At 40.9% G+C, this 23,646-nt stretch overlaps 1 protein-coding gene across 2 annotated transcripts; it reads left to right on the forward strand.

Annotated features, from left to right (window-relative positions):
• The first annotated feature begins 880 nt into the window (after positions 1-880).
• agpat2 (1-acylglycerol-3-phosphate O-acyltransferase 2 (lysophosphatidic acid acyltransferase, beta)) lies at positions 881-23,424 on the forward strand. Of its 2 annotated transcripts, XM_050053348.1 has the most exons (7): positions 881-1,324; positions 9,893-10,026; positions 14,503-14,678; positions 16,797-16,892; positions 18,818-18,931; positions 20,217-20,289; positions 20,422-23,424. In XM_050053348.1, the coding sequence occupies exons 1-7, from the start codon at positions 1,143-1,145 to the stop codon at positions 20,577-20,579; spliced, it is 933 nt and encodes a 310-aa protein (XP_049909305.1). In that variant the 5' UTR covers positions 881-1,142; the 3' UTR covers positions 20,580-23,424. The 2 variants fall into 2 exon arrangements, with proteins under 2 accessions (XP_049909305.1, XP_049909306.1); XM_050053349.1 differs by lacking the exon at positions 18,818-18,931 and having other exon boundaries at positions 885-1,324.
• The last annotated feature ends 222 nt before the right edge of the window (positions 23,425-23,646 follow it).

Here is a 23,646-nt window from a genome sequence, read left to right on the forward strand (position 1 = left end):
CAATTATACATGTTGTGCTTTAATCGGCTGTCAAACTGGTCTCATTCTAAGGATAATCCTGCGGAGAGAGTGAATCCATATAGACCTATTATAGCAGCCTGAAATTTGGATGTTTGGCAACAAAAAACTTGTATCAAATATCCTATAAATTGTGACTAATAATTTGATAGTAATGCTATTTTATTTTCATCTCAAAGAGGCTATAAAACAGACATATACTTTTGAAAAAGAAACCCCTGAAGATTTATGGGGTAGTATATGTATAGAACAATAACAAATGAGCCATATGGTAAATCACACAAGACAAAAATATTATAAAACATACAGATACTGAACCTAAAGGCTGTGTTTTGACAGCCTTTAGATTCATCAAATAAGAAAGTGGTTTCACATATTGTTCAATATCCTTCAAGAAAAAAAAACACTATGCATTTTTTATTGCTAAATTTACATTTGTGAAAAAAAATCATTATCACATTTGTTCTAAAAAATATGTCTTTTTTAAGAAATCAAATACCATATTTTTCTATGATAATGTAAAGTATTAGAAGATGTGATCAGTGATAGGTCTTGCCATGATTTTTCTTGGTGTGAAAACAATGTCAAGATTGTAAAACTGTTTATAAATGTACATCATAGAAAAAGCAAAATGTGTTTATGTATTTTTTTATTTCTGCATGTAGTGATTGTCAGGGTAATACTTATGAATATTGCTTAAGGGCACATCGTTAAAGACTTATTCACGTTTAGGTTTATGTGGAAGCATCCAGAAGTTCTACCTAAATAAGCATGCACTTACAGAGTTGTTGGTATGTAGCTTGTGACATCAGACCGTAGGCATCAGACATAGTGGTCCAGCAACCGGAAATGGGAAAAAAACAACTGATGACGACTGGACTCCACCTCATGATGCCATTTAGCAACAGATGAGCAACGATACATGTACATTTTGGGCAGCCAGAGACAAGCATTGCCATCGCCAGGGTGCCCCAAAGGACTACTCCAGAGTGTGTAATGGTTGTCAGGGTCGCGGTGCTTCCCTTCCTTCTTGCACCGTAGCCTGGCCAGTGTTTTAGCGGCTTCCTCGTCCCCAACCCGCGTGTGTGTTTTAGCTGGCAGTGACTTTTCTGTGGTGGATCGCTATGGATGTGCTATGGGTGATAACGTTACCACTGCTGCTGATTCCGCTCCTGATGTGGACCAGCAGCACGTTTGTTTTTTATTTCAAAAAGTGCTTTTACGTCGCCTACATGATGGTTTTGGCTCTGTTCGCAATTCCTATGTGTATACTGAAAAGCGGAGGCAGAGACGTTGAAAACATGAGGTGAGTTTGTTTGCATAATAAATGTCGCTCGCAGCGCCGTCTGACAGCTAGCCAGCGTTAGCATGCTAGCTGGCTGGCTGGCTGGCTAGCAGCGTTCGTAGTTTACATTAAACATTCAGATTTCGCCTGCTAGCAACGTCAACAGTGTTATTGTAGCGAAAGGTTATGCTAACATAACGGCACTGTAACGCCAGGGAGCTTCTAGTCCACCAATATGTCTGACATGTAAAATGAAAACAAAAAATATATAAATACTTGATGCGTTTTAAATCACATATGCTAACATTAGCCCCCTTGACACATTGGTAGAGGAAATGTACGACCGTTAGCTGACGACAAAAATGCTAACGTTAACGTGTTAAGTGCTCAGCGAAACAAGTCAGTGCTTGTTTCAGTGTGAGTGAAACAATACTAGCCTCAGATATCTGTAATTACATCTCTGTAAGAATGTCTGCTAACTTATCTTCCCTCCAGTCAAATGCCTGACATTAGCTAAGTTAGACGGGGTGAGCACATTAGTCTACACATCACAATCCTGTCGTTGTTTATGCTAACGTATGTTCTGGTATTAGAGCTGCTTGTTTGTGGGGTTTAGTGTAAATTACGCTAGCCAAGTTGGTTCCCACTATATTGATAATGCAGCTGATGACAGTGTGCTCATTTTAGGTACACTTGTGCACTCTACATATACTATCCAGCACCATAGCCCTGAAATTAATCCTATCTTCATTAAGCTTTTAGTGCTCTCTTTTCTGGAAAGTGTGTGAATGAGGTGTTAATTCAGTTATTGAGGCTATAGTTAGTGGTAGTACAGGTGGTAGTGCATTGATTGCACTTGTCAAATATATTGACACAATTTCAATTTCAGTGCAGTCCAACACAGCTGCACTAACAACAATGACAATTCTCTTATGTTCAGTAACATACTGTAGGTTATCATAGGATATTGGCTCTGTTAGGAGTGACCCCTTGACCTTACCACTGGTGGAAATTGGTTAGTTTATACTCGACACACACCGACCGGGTTAACTGATACCGGTTGGGAGTGAAATGTAGCATGTCTTCAGTGTCAGTGTCCACTTTGTAGCAGGGGGAGTTTTTTTGTTGTGGTTAAACCTAGATGCCGAGGATAGGTTACCGGACACAAGTGACTGCATTCGAGTAATTACCTTGAAGAGACAGATGCCAGATGGCAAGTTTCCTCCTGATTAAAGCTGGGTTACTGAATAACTATGAGCCCCATCCTCAGTGCAACCTCACTTGGCCTTGATCTACTGTCAGCAGCCCTGTCAGTTACAACAGCAGACCTCACTGCCTCGCTGCTCTAGGAATAACTGTTTCGCAGTCGTGTTAGCCATGGCGGTGGTGTCATGTTGCACCAGTGTGCCATTCTGTCAGCTCAAAGGTTATCTGGACCTGTTGACTGTGACAAAGCGACTGAATCGGGGTCAGACCTCGCTCAGGGAGTGAATAGAGTTTTTTTGGATGCACATTTTACACAGTAGCCAGCTCTGTCAGAAAGAGCGCTGTGATGCATCAAGGACAGAGAAGTCTGTCACAGACATTTGCTGTCAGACGGGTACACAAAGACCCGGACTCTGGGTTTGACTACTTGCTTCACAGCTGACTTGGAGGACTTGAATGTAACACAGTGAACTATGGTGGGCCAGAACAGGCCTCTGCATGTACAGTCAGTGAAAAGCATCCATAGAACTCTGATAAAACTGTGCTTGCATTTCCTGAAACACTTCCTTGTTAGTTTTCATTTTATTGTAAGTGTTGGCACACCGTTTAAAGACACAAAGTGTAACCTGTCACATACACAGGGTTGGAAATGAACTTTTTTGCCTACCTGCCACTGTAGCTGGTGGATTTCAAAACACACCAGCCACTAAATAGATGACCATTTTTTGGCAGGTAAGTAAAGCAAATCATGCAGCCACTTGCATATTTTACCAGCAATTGGCTGGTGCTAAACTCCAGTCCGGCACGTACAGTACATGAGCGTCTACTTTTGGCCATGGCTCCAACATTAGTAATTAGGTAGGATCTTATGGCATCAGATAAGGGACAGAGGCTTAGTTTTCTCACTCACAATTGCTTGAGCTCAGGTTCCATACTGTGTAATGCCTTTTAAGATCAGTGGGAGACTACCAGTGTTTGACAAAGCAGTAATGTCACTCAGCCTGTTGAGTGACTGACCTTTAAAGTCTACATAGGTTAAACTACCAATGTTCTTGTCCCTGCCTTTTATGAATGAACTTATCTTCTGCTCTGCCATTGTGATCATGTCACCATGTCCCTGTCGTGAACAACTGTCTGACCTTTAGCACCTGAAGCGGCCACGGCACTGGTATCTTTGTTGGTACAATATTTTTTTAGGGACAACAGGTAGGGCTAATCTTTTCAGCCATGCACTGCCGGGTTGTATTCAGTCTATTCTAGTAACAAATCTGCATACATGTCATTATGATCTGTAGGAACAGGAACTTATTCACAGTGATGAATGAAATGAACCAGAGTAAAAGCTTAGTGGATTGGCCATAAAAAGATTCCAACCCAGGCAATTTCATTCCCCTTGAACAATCTTACAATTGCTGCAACACTGGCTGAGTCATTGCATAACCAGTGGCTTTTGCACTTGACTGAATGTCTTATCACTGTACTGCTGTGTTACAAGATAACCTAAAGACTGTATAGTGGTTTAAAGGTTATTTTACTATAGTTCACCAATTAAACATATACTTTATGTGCTAGGCAAGCGTAGCATCAAGTAAGGGATGACCACGTTAGATAGAGTCACAGGGTAGTGAGTGCAAGCAATGAATTCAAGAGTTTCCTCGAGTCTTAGATTATAACATCATAAGCTTTACCTTTGATGTAGTAGTTAAATCACTTTGATTTGATTACCATAAATAGAAAGTACAGAAAAAATCCTATAATGGGTCATCATTACCAGCCCATCTTTCAAATAGTGAAAAAACTAAAGCTTGGTAAGACTTAGTAGAATAATATTAAAGCCCCCCACTCAAAAATGTGTTTTCTCTCATTTTTATGTCCATTACAATGTCTGACCTTGGCTTAGGGTTGTCACGATACTAAAATTTCAAACTCGATATCGATACCCAGGAAAATATTCAATACTCGATACCATTTTCGATACAGCAGCAAAATATTAAGAGGCATGTCATTTTTTAAATAAAGATCAGAACAGTAACATCAATGACAACAACAAAAAATCCCTCCAAAATAAATAACAACCAGAAACAAGATCTGTCCATACAAATGTATTTATCTACAGCCCTGTTTATTTTCTGTGCTTCTGGAGAATTGGCACCATATTTTCGTTGCTGATCAAATAGAGTTGGTAGTTTAGGCTCAGGATGCTCCTGTTTCTACCTCACTATGTGATCAGAGAACCAGGGGTTACTGGAGAAACCAAACGTTTTTTCAGCTTCAATCTGTGACTTTACAGTTAACATAACTTTTCAGACACACATAATTGTGTTGTCCTGTTAAACTAACATTGTCTATTAATGTTACAGACGGGCATGACTGATAAAGTTTTCTGCTTAGCTCCCACATTAACGTTAGAAGTTATATTTTAGTTTGATGCTGGCGACACCAGCTGCTCAGCTGCTAGTGAGGGGAGGGGCTGTACCTGCCGTCTGCAGCGTGCTGTGTTCACTTCACTAAATATTTCCAAAGAGCGCTTTTTCCTTTATCATTTTTGACCAAAACTGGCTGCTCTGATCCTCCTGCAGCCGCGCTGGCCATATTACAGCAACAGAAATGTGTGCATGCATGCACAGCGACGACAACAAGCCGGGTTGCAGCGAGGGCTCTGTGCCTGCCAGACGCTGCCTGCACAGCGCGTGTCCGTCGGACCTGTCGCGCGCACCCGACAGGCGCTGAGGTGGCGTGCACTGTTAGTATCGATACTTTTGTAAATTAGTATTGTATCCGGATACAGCGTTTGAGTATCGATACTTTTCAGAGTATCGATACTTTTGACAACCCTACCTTGGCTATGCCGATTTGTATTTCTGCAGTTTATCACCAGAGAGCGAAGGGGACGATGTCTGCGCACTTCCCTAAAATCTGAGATTCAAACATATGCTGGGCAAACTTGATTAGATACATCACTGATAAGAAAGTCGATAAACACAAACCGATAACCACAAATTGACGGGAAAAATGACTTTATTCTAACACCGGCAAAGAAGCCCCACTCATCTGACTCTGGGCCGGACTGAGACCCAAACATGTTGGCTGGCTCCGATTTTTCCTCTTATGCTAACGTAAGCCATCTTGATTTGCGCTGCTCTTTTCACCCTTTCAACCTAGCGCACGAGCAGCCGTGGAAGAAGCGAAAGTGAAACCTAATGCAAGCAGTGGTGGTGGGCGGAGCGAAGGCCAGATCCAAATCTTCTCACTGAGGGAGATAGAGTAGATTTGCTTCCATGGAGTTGTTGGGACTCCAGTCAACACAACTTCATCTCTAAAATCACAAACGACTGACTGTATTTGAAGGGAAAACAAAGGCACATGCAGTTTTGTTTTACCCATCTCAAAGTGTCTTTTGTAAACTTTCATTAAAATCTGTAAACTTAGTTCAAGGATCAACTTTTACCTGATGTACTGCTTGTGTTATAATGGACAATCCCCGTACATACTCCTTATTGTTAGCACCATTAGCTCTCAGATGAGTGACACTACAGTTTGAATTATGCTTACTTTATTTTCAATAATATTACATAAACTGTACCATTGGTATGTCGACCAAGTCATTAGTAGTCAATTAGAGCATCTCTAAATCCCTAAGGCTTCACCTTCATGGGGTATTGTTTCAGTAATAACACAAGACCAAGATGTTGGTCTGCAAATCCCTGCCCCCTCATTCACAGCTCACAGCACTTCAGTTGCCTTTCCAAAAGAGTGTTTATGTCCTGTAAATGCTCTCTTTGGTCTCTTTTATGATCAGCTCTGGCATCAGGGTGAAATACGGGCGATTATAATCCACTCAGTGGCTGTTTTCAATCCCGTAGTTATTGGGAAAGAATTACCGCAGCAAAAGCATTGATCATTTAATATCCTTTCATTTGGGAGAGAATATTGGAAATGATGACTGGAAATGTTTGATTATTGTACAAATTACTGTTGCACACTGTCAACATGGAACCCTTTTAGTTTGGGGGGCTAAAGCTGGAGATTTTCAAATTTCTCACATAGTGGCTTTAATACTTGATTTACAATTTATAAGCATGTAGCTTTCTAGGTATTTAGCTGATGCTCTATCATAAAAACCAAATTACCAGGAGATTAATAGAAGGCACTTTTAAAATGAGAGCATATTCGAACAGCAAAAGGAGGGAGAAGTTTGAGAGGGGATATGATTCACTGATGAGGAAGGGACATGGGGTATTTTTTGAAGAAGAGGAGACAGAAGGTGGGGAGTGACTGTGCTGTTTTCCCTGAGAGGGAAGGTCATTCAAGTTGGTGTTGTAACAGAAGCCAGTTTTGGTGATGTGCACAAGGAAAATAGCTTGTTTGTTATCCAAATTTTGCGGTACAGTTTTGCATAGGAAAATTCTTGTCGCTAAAAAACAGGTGCAGTCTTAGACTGTGAGCTGTGACTGTATGTGCATGGTATAATTATATAGTATTGCTATGATAGTGGGTTGTGGTTTTTTTTTCTATAAATGTTCTTTTTTTGTAGTATTATTTGATCACTTATAGATTTATTCACGGTATATTTTCATTCTTCATAAATATATTTTTATTGTTTTAAGAGTTTTTTGCTATTATTTGACAGTCCGTGTAGAGGGAAAGACGGTAAGCGTGGGGAGAGAGATGGTTATGACATGCAACAAAGGTCCCCTTGCCACGAGTCCAACCTCCCCCTGTAAAGACATATTTTATTCAGGATCACTACATTTCAGTTTCTTAGAGAAACCCCACATCTGAACTGTGCCTTTCGAGGTACACTCACATAATGTGCCTATAAGGCAGTCACAGAGTCTGTAATTAGCTGCTGCTTAAGGAGAATAAGAGGCGTCATTTCATGGTATGGGTGCTTTAGTCCACCGTGAAGCGATTATCCTTGATGGTGGCTCGTAGTCAGCAGGATCTGTCTTCATCTCTGCTACGGCTGCTTGAAGTTTACAGCTTTCTGCAACTTTCCCTCTGTTTTTATCAAATGGGTGGTTAAGCCTTTATGATCTGCGCTCAGCTTTTGAATATTGTTCCAGTTCTCAGTAACTTCCACTTTGATGGCGTTCAGCCTATCTGCAGAGTTTGTGAATTGTGAAACGTTTGTTGCCCCCTCACCACTGAGGCTATCATGGACGGCAAGGCTAGCTCAAGTGTGTCATGTTTCTTGTCGTGCTGTGCCAGTTCTTGAGTTGACTCACCCCACAAACTGCTGCTTTTTTGTCCAAGAGGGAAAAGAAGTTATTCACAATCGAATGATGATCAAATAAAGGCTAAGCGCACTAAATAGCTGATTGAAGTGTGGAGTTGGCCCAGACATAAAAGGCCAAGGTTCTCCTTTCAGCTTTACACATCAACACCAGAGTTCAGATAAATTGGCAGCCATACCCTGTGTTTTGAGGTGAGAAAGTGTATTGATTGAGGACAAGGCAACTTTTGGAAGTGTTACAGGGGTCAAAGAGAAAATGTCACAGATATGATGAAAGTAAAAGCGCGATCAGGTTGTGACACGGGTCTCACCTTGGAGCTGTTTGTTTACAATAGCATTAAAACTTTTCAGGGGCAGAGGCCACCTTGAGTATGTTTCAACAGAGTTCATAACTGTTATCTCCTTTATCTCTACACAGATGGCATTTTCAAGTTCCTAAAGATAAACCCTGATCAGAGAGGGTAAAAACAGGAAATGACTGCGTGAATTATGTGTTTTTATAGTGATCAAGTTTAGGAATATTTAATCTGAACACAGTTCTTGAAGCTTAATTTAGTAATTGGATATTGACATTAAAGCAAGTGACAGTGTGTAATCTGAAAGTGCCACTCATTGTGCCAAAATCACTTAATGTAGATGAAAGGTGAATATTTGACACGCTATGCCATAACAACTTTGAAGAGCTGCAACAGTTAATCCATTAGTTAATAAATCTGCAACAATATAGATGTTTCCTTTTTTTAAGACAAAATGTCCACCCTCTTGAGTCCATCATCTTGAATTTGAGGATTTAATGCTTTTCTTTGTCAGTTATGATAGTAAACTTAAAGGGACAGTTCACCCCAAAATCAAAAATTCGTGTTTTTATTCTGAAGTGCTATTTATCAGTCTGCTTATTGATGAGAGGCTTGTGCCCGTGACAGCGTGAGAGTTAATGGCATCCTTCTCAGCTGTGCTGTTATGTTAGCTAGCTCAGTGGTGCTAGGTGAGCTAACAGTAGATGCATTCTTTGTCATGCGGAGATACAGTTATCAGGTGTAGTTTGGTAGAAAGAAAATAGTTCCTACGTGAAGCTGTGTCAACAAGGTCTGTGGATTATCTTGAGTAACCAGAGCAGGATTTCTGGAAAGACACATTGCTGTTGAGTTATTTGTGGCGCTTTGAGCCCGACAAGCCAAGTGCCATTTAGTTCATTATTTTGGAGATCAGACAGACATCTCTACAGCCGATATCGCCAACACTCAGCAACTCAACATCAAAACAAGGAAGAGGAAAAATATGAATCTTCTGGGGTGAACTGTCCCTTTATTGTCTTTGGGATTTGAACTAGTGGTTGAATAAGGCAAGAAATTTGAAGATGTCTCAGTATTTTCATTATTTTTCAACATTAGACAAAACAATTTATCAATCCGCAGATTAATTCATAATGAAAACTGACTGTTAGTTTCAGCCCTAATGTCTAATATCTATTCTATGTTATAATTTCTTAATTTCAGGTATTTAGAAAATTGTGTTTAAAAAAGTGTTAAAACTGTAAAGTGTATTTGAACAAGTAATTTAAAGAGGCATAAAGTGTGCATTCATCCCCTCAAAAAAACCCATATCCTGCCGTCTTTGCCACTCTGCTACTGTGGAATGTCTCCCCACTTGGAAGAGAGTGGTTCCAGACAAATCACAGTAATGATTATATCTGATAAAGCCTCAGATTGGTAGCATGAAATTACATTGGGAGGTCATACCTTTTGATTTTGTGTTGTTTTTTTTGTTTTTTTCAGTGTCAGATAGGCAGATGGGACATTCTTTCTCAAAGCTTACTGGAGCGTTGCTCTTTCTGCAGGCAATTATTCAACCAACCAAGAAACAAACAAAGCTAATAGGGGTGTTGTACGCAGTTAATTTAGCAAATTTTTTTTTTTAGTAATTCCTGATTGTCTGATTTAGGTCAAATTTTAAATATTTGTGCTGGCATTCTTACAATGTGCTGTAATACTGTTGTATCACAACAGGCCTTTTACATTCCAGTGATACCTCCAACCTTTCCATGGAGGGTTCTGGTTAATAATATGTAGCCTGCTGCACTCACATGACCGTGAACAGTAACCTATACTTATTTAGAACTGTAATTAACCTGTCTCTCTCCCCCTCAGGATTATTCGCGCTTTGGTTCGTCATGTGAAGTATTTCCTGGGTCTTCGATTTGATGTGAGCGGTTGGGAGCATCTGCAGACAGAGGGACCCTATGTCATCATCTCCAACCATCAGAGTTCCCTGGATGTTTTGGGTAGGTGCTGCACTACCTTCATGTATGAAGACATTAATGTCACTCTAAAAATGACAGATGCAATATTCTGTCTCTCTTTAGCTTTCAGAAACCGTGAAATTTAAACACTTTCAAACCAGATATTTATAGCTTCCAACAGTGGAACTGATTATAGTAAACATTGCCCTGCATAATTAGATAGTTGTCATCATGGTTTAAAAGTGCAAAACAATGCTGAGAGGTTTGGAAATGCAGCCAGTCTCATCTAATTTGACTGAAATATTTTTGTGGTTTGCACTAACAATGATGCAACATGCTTGTGCAACATTTTTTCATCAACATTAGTTTTTGTTAGTTTTGTCTCATGTTTCCTGCGACCCAAATAAGAAGATCAGACATACCAGTGAAGAAGTGCTGTACATTCAGCAGCTCACCTTGAGCAATTTGACACCAGATTTGACACACATGGGGAGTTTTCTGGACATTCCAGCTGAAGGAACAGCAGACCTCTGCAGCAGATGCAGAAGTCGCAGATAAAAGAAGTGCACCGTGGCGCTGGGATTTCGGAATCCGCTCCGGAGCATACATGTGGCGAATCTCCACTCCCTGGCCAATGAAACGGACAAGCTTCTGCCACTCAATGGAACTAACAAGGATTTCCCCTCTCTGCTGCCCTGTGCTACATTAAAACCTGGCCAGGTGAATCTTTCCAGCTGCAAACTGTAGAAATACCGTGCCTGGTTTGAGTGCATTGACTACTGACCTGGATGAGCTCACTGACAAAGTGACACAGGAAACCATCCCCTCACACTGTAGACAATTAACAACTGGTTGATGACCTGAATGTATTTTTCTGTAAGGTGGGCCCAGTTAACACCCCTGACCTGTTCCAACTCAGACTATGTCCTCATGAAGTCGGCTAATTCAGAAAAGCATAGTATACATGTGACAATAATTTTGGGTTGACATTGGCTTTTTCAGGGTAAGGTCAAAGTTACCACCTTCAGGTTTCTGGAATCTACCAACACTGAGTCTGTCATTAAAAAAGGCCCAGCAGGATTTACTTCCTGTGCCAGCTGAGGAAGTTCAACCTTGTGTCTGTTCTCTGCAAATTAATGAACACAGCACCTGGCTGTATTGTGTCCTGGCTACGCTTTGGCGATGCCACAATTTCTGTGTCTACTAGAAACATGGCAGAAGTGAAGCGTCTGTTCTTTAGCAGCCGCATCAGTAATATAGTTTAGAGTTGGGTATTTGTTGGCTGACTTTTTGTATGTATTTGGAGGCACAATACATGTTTGCAGATCATTGAGATGTAGTCGCAGATAGATCATTTGTTGCTTCAAAATGTTTCTACAGTCATTTCATCTGCTGCTCAGCAGTTTGGTAATAACTGTTGGACATGGACAACATACTGTAGTATTCATGAGCCACAATTAAAGGCCCTGTCTACACATATACAGATATTTTCCCCATCTGTGTTTTAAATTAATTCTATCTTCACGACCTTCATTTTACAAAATATGTCTGTCCACACTAGAGTGCAAAACGGCCCCAAGCACCTCACTTACATATTGGAGATCTCATCAATGTTAATTCCTCTTCAATGTAAGGATGAAGGCACTCACAAAACAGAAGTGATGCTCTCGATGTGCAAAAGTTTTCCTTCCACTTCTCATCAACAACAATCCCACTCTCAAAACTGTTCCACCTTTTGCTGGTTTGACCGGTCCTGATGATCCAAAAACATAATTTCTGGTGGACTTTGAGCTTTGTAAATAATCTGCACCGTAAACAAGAACAACCATGTTGTGAATTCGGCTGTTTTAAAATACAGTAGTTGTGACCACAGGGAGCAGGATTGTCTCTGACAGCTGCGACACAACTGGAATGCAGCACTGCCGCATCCTGTTTACGTTGGCCCGTTGATCACAGTCTGGTTTGGACGAGAACAGACTCTAATCAACAGTAAGGAATACTGAAGACACCATTGGTGCTACCTTGCCTACCCTACAAGTCTTAATACGAGAAAGTCGGAGAAGACTGTTCACACCTGGTCCACAAATTATTGGAACAAATGTTAAGGCCTGTCACGTGTATCACATCCAAACTTTTAACCCCTCCTTATTCTGGGAAGAAACACATTTCCTTGTTAGGGTTGCTTGAACAGACTGCAGTGTCGGTTAGGCAATAGTCCTCCTAAAACTGGGACAAATGTATCATTATTCCAGCTTAACTGGCCTAACAGCAGCCAGTCTGTGATTAAAAGCTGGTTTAAATTTACTGGATATCAAATTGGTGCAGACTAAGAGCACACTGCGTGTTTCATCTACCCAATCTCCTTATTCAGTTTCAAGTGTTTGTGATTTTACACATGTGGTCATGTCTTCTATTATTGCCACAACGCTTTTGGTCCTAAATCTAAGTGATCAGGACACTTATCTAGCAGAGGTATGGTTTCTTTCCATCACTGCCTGAGAGAGAGTGCTTCTTAGTGCGGGTGAGTGATTAGGGCAGGCTCGAGGCCAGGGTGGTGACAGCAGGGGGAGAACTAGGCATCTAATTAGTGCCGAGAAAACTCAGCATGAGTCTGATTTGGCGTCCAAGTTGCCATGCCAACTGCTACACCCAGCCATTAATAGCTGCTCATCCTCGAGCTGATGTGATAGGACCATAAGGAGCTAACATCCCTCACCTCCACAGCTGGGTTTCAGGCACTTTTTCTCTGATGTTATTTATCTTCTGTTTGCTCTGTTTTTCACGTTCCAGTATAGACACTTTGACTTGCTCTGCTTTTTGCCATCCGTTATTCACACACTGTGACTTTCTTTCTCTAGTATTGTGCGTGCTAGACATCTTACATTGCTCATATCTTCTGCACTAGCTGCGTCTGCACAAAGGTTAAGCAAACATGTCTGATTTCATAATGTATTCATGGAAATAATGTCCATCAATAAAGTGAGATGTCTTTTCCAACATCGCATGTATTACACCAGCAGACTCTTAACTGTAATTGATGAAATCCAGGGTTTTGACATAGCCACAGAGAGATAAGATAGAGAGGCCAAAACTCATCCCAACTGAGCCCATGGAAGTTGCATTTAGTCATTTGTTCTTGTAGTCTCAGCAAAGTTTAGAATAATAATAAAGATATACTTCTTTAGCTGGATAAAAGAAAAACTTCAAACATAAAAATAATCTCCAAAAAATTAAACTTCTTTATTAATCCAGTCTCATTTCTTATGCTTGTGGTCACATGCTGCACTCATCTACACGAGCTTCAGACTTTATTTAAAATAATATGCATGAACTTAATGTATTAGAACACATTTGAGTCATGAAGTATTTGAAAATGGCAGTTCTCATTTATGCCATATTAGGGCTGCACAATTTATCAAATATTAACCATGATCACAATTTTGGCTTCACACAATTAAATGAAGATGATGGTGATGGTGATATTGATGTTTAAAATGTGTGCTCTGCTCCTAGAAAACTCTACATATCAAATCAAGCGGTTCCTAAACTAACAGCCAGCCTTCACTTTTGGGGAGCTGTGAGGCTGCTGCACATGCACATGCACCCTACAGCAGCATGCGAAAAATTTTACTAAATGTTGCAGCTGCAGACGGGCAAAATGAAAATCAAATGTCTGGAGCAAAAGGCAAACAGATAGTCCCTTAAAATGGATCATCATCTGTTATTTAGAAATATTTTGAATTTAGGGCAAAAAAAAAAAAAGAGTGCCTTAGACTGTGACTGTGCCGCAAAGCAACACAACTAACTTGGTCAGCCACCTGAAAGAACACCAAAATCTGCAGTGCGATGACTGCATGGAGGCAACAAGAAGAGTGCCACTAATGTTACCTCACTGGATCCCCATCCTTGACTGGTGTCACTTCAGACATCCATAACAGTGATGCTGTACAGCGATCACTGTATCCAAACAGCTCTAAAAGACAAACCGAAATAACCAATGCAATCGCATTCCGTTTGGCCAAAGATATGTGTCCAGTAAACACTGTTTCCATTTGGTTGCATTCTGTGGTCGTATATTTATTTTTAGTTAGCTCATATTTTGGTTACAGTTTCATTTCTATTTTGCTTCTTGGAGATGCACTGATGTCAGATGAAGAACCTCATTTGAAGTCTTATTTTGATGCAAAGATTTGTTAATGAGCAGGAATAAACCACAACATGAAAGTTAAATCAGTGCTGTGTTGATTTAATTTTGGGTAAAAGGTTTTGGCAAGCTTTTATTTATATTTTGTTTTCTAAGAGATGAATAAGGAGGAGTCTTATTTTGACCCCTAAAATCAATGAATAATCATGAAAAATGATTGTAACCTCAATATTGATCAAAATAATTGTATTTTGGCAATAACTGTGCAGCCCTTTAACACATCGTCAAATAAAAATGCCATGTATGTACAGTAGGTCTGACTGTCTTCCATGTTTTAAAATTGATGAGTAAGCCTCTTACCCTCTGTCACTCAGGTCTGATGGAAATCTTACCCGACCGCTGCACCATGATTGCCAAGAAAGAGTTGGTCTACGCTGGCACAGTGGGTCTCGTTTGCTGGCTTGGTGGCATCGTCTTTATCAACCGCAAGAAGACGAGTGACGCCAAGAGTGTTATGGCTGACGCTGCCAAAACCATGTTGGACGACCAGGTAATGCCAACAGAGGATGCTGTTTCATCACTGGTGATAGATGGAGCTGAGTTTATCTGAGGTGAAGTGGCTGTTGGCAGTGTTTACACCCCTGAACAACTCATATTTCATGCTTTTATGTCACATTAAAGGGGACCTATCATGCTCATTTTCAGGTTCATACTTGTAGTTTGGGATTCTACAAGAACATGTTTACTATGGGTGGGAATCATCAGAGGACTCATGATACGATATTTTGCGATTTATTACGTTTAATAATATATGTAATAAGCAAATTATTTCCCCAAAGGAAAACTTTGTAGACGTCAATTTTACCCCATGAGATAAAGTTTTCAGTCTGTTCATCTGACTTTAAACATTTTTATAGCAGCAAATGTGATGCAAAGCAGACAGACTGACCAACTACGTCATAAAACCTGTCAGAAATGCTGCATACACCTGACAGACTGAACTGTTGGCAGATTTAACACCCTCTACAAGGCCAGAGAAAGCGTTTAAGTGAAACACTTCACATGCAGGTATCCTGCTAACTGAATGGCAGCACTCATGTTAGAGGCGGTGTCTGTTACGACCACAGTCCCCCATTCTTGTGCTGCATGTTGCAGGATGTCTGCAATGTTTGCTCCGGTGTGACTTTCTTGGACTGCTTTAGTTTGGAGAACATGACACAGCAGTCGCCAGCTCTCTGAGATAATGTGCCATTACTGCATATGAATCCACTGACCTTAAAGTCCAAGTGTCACAAGTTAATGCCACCCTTCCTGCTGTACTCAAAGATTCCTGGTTACAGCTGTGTCGGTGAAAAAACACAGCGATGGAGTCACATATTGACAGAGTGTTTTTAGCATGTAACGAAAGCCTTCGTTTTCAACAACGCTGTATGTTGTTTCTTAGCTCTCTTAGAGTTGGTTGTTAGTTTTGTCAAGTTAAGTGTGTCCAGTGATGAGCGGGTTTAGCATTAGCTTGGTTGTCAGTGGCTAACGCTATCTCTGGATGGTGGAGTGTGAGATGAGCCCTTATGTTCACAGTATTCCCGGAGTATTCTCATAGGACACTGCTTGCAAATTGCATGAGTTAAATGGTGCGTTTCTGATTTCTTTCTCCAGTGCCTCCATCTTTGTTTTGATGAACTTCCTGCCAAATGCTGCTGACTGACACCCCTGCTGACCCCACCAAAAAAAATATCAGCACCAACTAGTGGACTGAAAAAGCATTTAATTATATTATTCTAGTACCAAAAGTTGTATTAAAATGTGTATTTGCAAAAATTAATAATGTATGTAATAAAAGATCGATACTTCCTGCATCCGTATATTGATACAATATCGCCACACAAATTTTCGTGATACTATACTGTATCGATTTTTAATGTTTTCATGTTTTAATGATCAGAAAACACTTAACTTTCTTCATGCTGTCTGTTCTGGAACATCTGTATTCACCCTCTGTCTGAGACACTTCGTTTTAATGCCTGTCTCTTTAAAAACCCCACTGGAAAAAGCCCTTCCTGCTGCTGATTGGTCAGCTTTCTGGGTCTTTCATGTCTCAGTGTCTCTGCAGCGTCATTGCAGCCAAGTATAGCGACACTTTGTGCTGTGAAAATCACTAAAAGCTTCTGAACACAACTGTACATGTTTAGCAGGAATATGATCCTAAATCAGGGAGAAATGAACAACATCAGCAACAAAGATTACATATTTCCCTGACATTAGCATGTAGCTACACGTAGCAGTGCCTGAGGTAGATGTCTTTATTAAGAAATCCCTCACGATTTGATGTCATACTGTAGCCAGAGAAGAAAAACTGTTAACAGAGCATTTAGAGTGGTCTGAAGCCTGAGATTTTCACTCACAGGCATTACTTTTACATATGATGACCTTATTATTTGAAACTCTGGCCACCTTCAACATAAACATTCAACATTATAACATAATATATGTGACAGAAAGGAAAGGCATAATAGGTCCCCTTTAATTTGATTTTTAGTTATTTGTGGTTTTCTTTTTGCACCTAATCTGTCACAAGGTTCTGGTTTCTGACACATTGAGAGATGAGAGGTGTCACGGGATGATTAAATTGCTGTTCTCTCTTTCCACCCTTGCCCTTTGACCACCATAGATTCGTCTGTGGGTGTTCCCAGAGGGAACGCGAAACCAGAGAGGCGACCTGCTGCCCTTCAAAAAAGGGGCTTTCCACCTGGCAGTGCAGGCACAAGTGAGTACTTTTTCTCTGATCTTCTCAAAATTTCTTTCGGGGTGTCTGTGTATTAAGTAGACCAGGTGTGAGTTATTCTATCCATATCCTATATACATATGAATTAAGTCAACATTTCATGCACTGTAATGCACACCCTCATCCTGTTCATTCACTTAACCCTGGCTGTTTTCCAGGAGACTTCTGCCAACTTTCAACTCCTTAAAGAGAGAGAGGGGTAATGTTGCCAGCAGTGTGCTGAGTCTAGACACATGGGGGAGCCAGTAACCTTACACGGCACAAGGCAACATTATGATTTCACCATATCCAATATACAGATGGAGCAAGGCATGCTTTGAAATGGTTCGAATAGTTTGTCCTGTCTGAGCATTTTTATTGTCATTTTTCTCTTTCGGTCCATTCTGAAATTATCCCTGGCGATGCACATTGTAACCCCCAACCCCCCAGCTCCTCACGCCAAATGATTAGAGGCAGGGCAAAAAACACAGACTGACTCCAGAGTAATTGGCGTATCAGCTGTGTGTGTTTATGTGCTCTATCTCTTCATGCATGCAGGTGGGAGGTCTCTGTTCTCGAGTTGATGTTTCGTAGCACACACACTCAGGGTCCGACAGGTGGAATGAATTACAAAAAAAAAAAAAAAAAAAAAAAAAAGACATAGTTGAATGAGATCTGGCCAGAAACCGCAACTTGGTTCTCCCCCAGGCAAAAAAAAGTTGTGGTGTGTTTGTATGTGTGAGGCCATTTTTTTGTTACTTGCTGCTAAAGATTGATATCGGATTGATTCAGAAATGCACTGAGGCTGAGAGGCAAGAAAAATAGTTTTCTATAGGGGCTCTATTGGCTCTGAAGCTTGAAGCCTGCTCATATTGCTCATACGTTTCACAAATAGTATTTGTTACTCCATTTGGAATTGTGTGTGTGTGTTGGCGTAAGGCAGTGAAATAACTTTATTTGAGATCTGGCGAACACTGTGCGTTTTGGTTTTCCCTGTTGGCTTTGCTTCACACTTGAGACTATTCCTGTGCGAATATAGACTATTTCTATCTCTCTGTGTTTGCTTCTGCTGAGTTATAGTGCAGCCTTTTCCATTTGTACCCGGCCGGCCAGATTGAGTGGAAGCAGGACAGCCCCCAGGGGGAGCCACGTTTGGCTCAGCCAGTCCTGTTGAAGGGGCCACTCGGGGCCTCGAGAGAGCAACTCGGCCTCTATTAGTGGAGGAGATGGAGATTGCTAGTGTCGTGCTGATTGTGTGTGTGCGTGTGCGTGTGTGTGTGTGTGTGTCTGTTTGAGAGAGAGAGAGAGGGGGAATGTGATGTCAGTTCAGTCAAGTATTTCTGTCTGTTAGTTTCTCATCCCTTGGTTTTTCCATAGGTGGAAGAAAATGGTCAAAAGGAAAGTTTAGGAGTTTGATTACTTAAGATTTGTGTGCGTAACATGAATATTAAGGTCTTGTTTACACCTGGTGTTAACATCTGTATTGGGTGATCAGGTAACTGGTAGACAGCTCTAAATTGGATGTGAATGCAACCTATGTATCCCCAACGCGTCTTGAGATTCGATGGCTCAGACCACATTTGGAGGTGGTCTGGGCTGCATATGGCCACATTTTTTCAACAGTGTACACTCTTGTTCTGTGCCACACTGAAGGACCGCCTACTCAGCTGATGTCCTGGCCATAGACTCTTCAAAAAAAAATGGATGTAGTGTCCTTGACGTCAGCCATAGGTTTCTAAAGAGCCTCTTTGTAGCTCAGAGGGAGGCTTCCAGCACCGCCATCTTGCTGGTGCCTGACTTTGCCTAAATCCTGGCTAATCCAAAAATGGGAAAAAAGGGAGTGCACCAGTGAAGTGATTTAGACGACTGCAGCCAACAGCTGTACCACTGTACCACATGTATGTTATTCCCTACAATGCTACCTACAGGAAAACAGCCGACCTACCCTCCTGACACTGAAACAGCTCCCCTGTCTTTCTGTCTTCACTGCTGGTGACACTGAAAGTCATGAATGGCACCACCGCAACCACCCCAGACATAGCGTAAGCCAACTCTAGCATTAACATTACATAAGTGTTAGTATGGCTAGTTTAATGTTACCATTGCATAACGTTAGCTTACTCATGTGGTGGACTTTTATTTCCAACCTCACAGAGACATCTGTTGCTCCTGTAGTGGTGTATTATCACCCTAAATTCTTCAGTTCATGCCAGTTTAGTAACTGGCATAGCATATGCTCCTGTTAACATTGTTAGCCTAGCTAGTTAACAAGCAAACTCAATTGAAAAAATAGAGGATAGACTTCTTGGACGGTCTAGCCAAATTATTTTATCCAATATTTGCATGAGAAACTCTTCAAAAAGAACCAACAACTCAATCATGGCCAAGACGTCACTCACCATGACTAGCTGAGATGATGCCTAGCCTAGGCCACACCTTTAATTATGCGCAAATTAATAAAATGTGAACAGGTGAGTTATAGGAAAATTCATCCCCTGTACAGTTGTCAGGAATGTTGAAATTAGCTATAGAGCCCAAAACTGTTGGGGGTTTTGTGTACCAGGCTGTACACATGTTTATTTCTGCTGCAAAGTTGGTCATTTTATTATGGGGGTCTGTAGGGATTGAGTCTGTTTTGGAGGCAGCCTCAGGTGGCCATTAGAGCAACTGCAGTTTTTGATACCTCCAAGTTAGCTTAATTTCTTAGCCCCAGAGGTTGCTCCTTGGTTCTCGCCTACTAAATCTCTTCCGGATAGTAACTTTTTGTTGCTGCCATTACACAGGTTAGATGCAGCGCTTAAGGACCAGCTCTGGCGCTGCTCTCCTCCCGGCAAACGGACAGTTCAACGTCTGCCTTGTTAGCATGAGCTAACACAGCAGCAGCTATTGAACAGACTCAACAGACTTGCACCAACAGCGAAATGGCTCGACTCTGTCATTAAATCCATTCATAACCATTAGGTAACATTAGCCGTCTGATGCTAATATTTAGCCCTGTCACTGTGTGTGTGCGGGTGGACTCTCAACAACTGTCCCCAGTGCGGGGCTCACACTTCTACAGCAGTAGTGTTCTATAATGTTAACAGAATGCTGTAGGCTACGTATTTATTTGCATATAGAGCAGGGAGGTAAGATGCGATGACAACTGGTCACTACTTGAGAGGCATGTGGAGATGCATTCTAATGCCAGGTGTGAACAGACAGACATAAAGCTGTGATCGGATCACCTGAAGACACATGTTAATAGCAGGCGTAAACAGGACTGAAGAGGTGATGATAATATTTTGGGAGAGTCTGTTTGATCTTCTTGCCTCTCTTGTTTTTCAGGTACCCATCATACCTGTCGTTTTCTCCTCCTACAGCAACTTCTACCTACGGAAAGAAAAGCAGTTCAACTCGGGTAACTCAGCTTGATTGTCGTTGATTTTTCTCTTTTTTTTTCAGTCACAGGCAGTCCTTTGTATCTGTATGCAAAAAACAGCTACTTGATGTTCTGTGAGACTTCTGACAGTGAAGTTTTGTGCCTCCTCAGGGACCATCAGATTGAAGATCCTTCCAAAGATCGAGACAAAGGGGATGACGTCAGACGATGTTTCATCCCTCTCCGACAAATCCTTCAACCTGATGCGCTCTGCCTACCTAAGCGTCTCTGACTCCGTAACCCAGAGCAACGGGCCATTGAGGCACTGAACATATATCACACTCCCGCCTCTTTTTCCTCCTATTTCCCATCTGAGACCCATTCCTCCCCCAGACCTCCCCCCCGCTCTCCCCCAGGTTGTCCCATTACCTGGCCAGGAAACAACATGACACCGGTCTCTTGTCATGAAATCTCTTCTTGTCTAGTTGACGCCTGGTCCAGTCCGCCTCTGGCCTGGCCATACAGCACAGTCAGTCCCGACCCTCACTGTGTCTGCAGCAGCAGCACCAGCAGCAGCGCTGCTCTGCACGCCGTGAGCGGAGTGACGGACGGCAAGCCGAACAGTATGGATGTGTGTTGTTCTTCATGCATGCCTTTTGGATGGCTCTGTCCGCCTTCATCCTCGCTTTGTTCTCTGGCTATGGAAGCCTGTTTTTTTTTTTTTCTTTCTTCTTTTTTATTGTCTTACTTTATCACCATTTTGTACTTTTTCTTTTTGGCCTTTTTCTCCACCTGCCTTCTGTTTAGCAGATAATCCTCTGCATTTTTTCTTTTGTCTTCATAAATGTCTGGATATTCATCTGTTCCTCTCATACTGCCTTTATTTTTACACTCTTGCACACATACACGCACACACACATTCAGCGTACCCCATCTCCTTCCTTCCTTTCCTTTTAGTGTGCTCTCCCCCTTTCTGCATTCCAGTCTCTTGCCTAAAGACAAAAGGAGCGGGGTCTCCATGAGTGGTGGAGCGTGTGGAGGTGAGAGGTCAACACCGGTCGACCATAGACTTCTTAAGATCTGTCGCTATGAATTCAGCTCTATATCCATATTGGCTCTTCAACTCAATGAACAATAACTCCATGACATACTTCATGATGTCAGAAAGCAAGGAATTCGAGATTGCAAGATACAGTGCGTAACAATAGCACCCATCTGTACTGAATTACTGGACTTAAGAGGACTGATCAGTTTTCAATGTTGTGCATTGTGGGTGTATCATTGTGCATTCTTTGAGTTTGTCTCTCCAAAAGATTAGGTATAACCTGCGTGCAGCATCGAGCAACCAGTGTCTTCTCGCTGTATTTTTGCTTTCTATTTATTTCTACATCAGATAATCTTTTTTTTTTTTTTTTTTTTTTTTCTTTAGTGATTTTTGCTCCTCTGAAAGGAACTCACAAGTAAACCTATTTAAGATGTGTCAAAAAGGCGATTACGTATTGTGCAATGTCCAACTGTTTTTACTGTTCCAAAGTGCAAGCTACCTGCTGTGCCATGACGGAGTGTTTTTGGGAAGTTTCCAATGTTAGCATGTTATTATCTCACTATGACCTGCTTCATCAGTCATCTCACTTCACCAATGATATAATTTACCTTTACCGATGATGTAAGGTAGCTCTTGTGTAGAATTGTGAAATGATTTTAGATCTCAATTGTTTTTTTGTTTTTTTGTTTTTATTGATTTTATTTGTTCTGATTAACTTGAAGACTTGCTAATTACTAACAAACCTGGCTGACTCAAGTCTACATCTCAAGAGTTTAAAGTTTGTCCCTGTTTTTTTTTTATCAACATGAAAGTGAATAACATTGTTTTAGTTGTTCTGATTCAGTTACTCCTTAACCTCCTAGAAGAATATTAATTATTTAAGAAGCCGTGGGAATTTTGGCCTTAAGTTTGATTGGTTGTTGTCGTTGCACCTTGGATTGTTCGGATAGTTTTGCTCACGCTCGATTTATGTTTTCTAACATGTACTGACTTCTTACCGCATCATAGAACTTAACTGTTTACGTCCAGGTCTTATATTTCACATTGCTCACTGCCTTCACACTGTTAAGCAAAATAATTTATTTTGCCGCTTTTGCCCATCAAACACAATCTGAGAATGTATTCCAGCATTCAGGATATTTGTGCACTAATAATTGCATCTTTTTTTTTTTCCTGAAGTTATTGTATTAACATGGGATGTTGTCTTGCATACACTTGGTGTCACATCTAGGGTATTTATTTGACCATTAAATGTTAAATTTAGACTGACTCGTGCACACAGACTGTTCAAGGAGATGATTTTGTGAATGGATTTATTAATACTTTGGTACGAAGCCTGTACACCGCTGTTCATAGTTGAGTGCAGCAGTAGTTTTAGTGATACCGGCTTTAAGTACATGTGATGGTCAGGGTTTTATTTATGTTCAAGGCAGGTATTTAACCCCTATTAATACGAATTAATCTGATCCTGTTTTGTTTCTTGAATCTATTTATTGACTTTTTATCTGTAAGGGCAGATTTTACCTTTGCAGCAAGTGGTTTGAATGCTATGACGTACTCTACCAAATTGACTTCTTCCAAAATATGAACTATACCATATAAATTTTGCTAGTGGAGTCTTTTATCCATTTATTTCCTGTTGATTTCTGAGTTATTTTGTAATACAGATGTGTGATTTGTAAGCTTTGTGTCATGAGCTTGAACTGATGGAGAACAGGCTCTGCAACAACCCCGCTGGCTGATTTTGGGCAGTTGTTTACGAACTAAGATACTGTAAGATCAAATATTCAAAGTATTCTAAACCTTAATAAAGCACTTTTCATGCTGAGTTTGGGTGAAACAATAAAAAAGGACTTCCAAGTTTTATTTTTTTCCTGATTTTCACCAAAGCTCTTAAAATGTAATTGATGGTAGCTTTACATGGATATGAGAAACAGAGCCGACATCCTGCAGAGCCTTGTATGTGTGTGGTCCCTTACTGTATGTGTGTGTAAATATGCACACATGGTATAGACGCCCATTATAGTATCTGGTTAATATTGACGATGTAGTGTTCTTGATTTCACCTATTCTGGGTAAACGTGAATGCCTTGCAAAAGAATAAATAAAAATCGATTCTTTTTTTCTTACGTGGTCGTGCACCTAAATGCCTGCTTTGCCTTCCTCTGGGGTTTATATTACAGTCAGTGGTGGGAAGTAAACAAGTACATTTACTCAAATACTTCAGTACAGTTTAGATGTACTTTTACTTGACTTGAGTATTTCCCAGAGGTGGGATCACAGCATTGTTTTGACCATCACAAGTAAGTCCTAAACTTTTGAGTTTTGAGTCCTAAACAAGTCATACTGAG

This window comes from Epinephelus moara, chromosome 9 (assembly GCF_006386435.1).
Source record: "Epinephelus moara isolate mb chromosome 9, YSFRI_EMoa_1.0, whole genome shotgun sequence".
Classification (NCBI taxonomy): Eukaryota; Metazoa; Chordata; class Actinopteri; order Perciformes; family Serranidae; genus Epinephelus; species Epinephelus moara.

Bases quoted from the DNA above. Each gene is read 5' to 3' on its own strand.
- agpat2 (XM_050053348.1), top strand. From the start codon at position 1,143: ATGGATGTGCTATGGGTGATAACGTTACCACTGCTGCTGATTCCGCTC. The intron at 1,325-9,892 runs GTGAGTTTGTTT...TCTCCCCCTCAG, and splicing joins AGAGACGTTGAAAACATGAG to GATTATTCGCGCTTTGGTTC. The intron at 18,932-20,216 runs GTAAGCCAACTC...CTTGTTTTTCAG, and splicing joins GCAACCACCCCAGACATAGC to GTACCCATCATACCTGTCGT.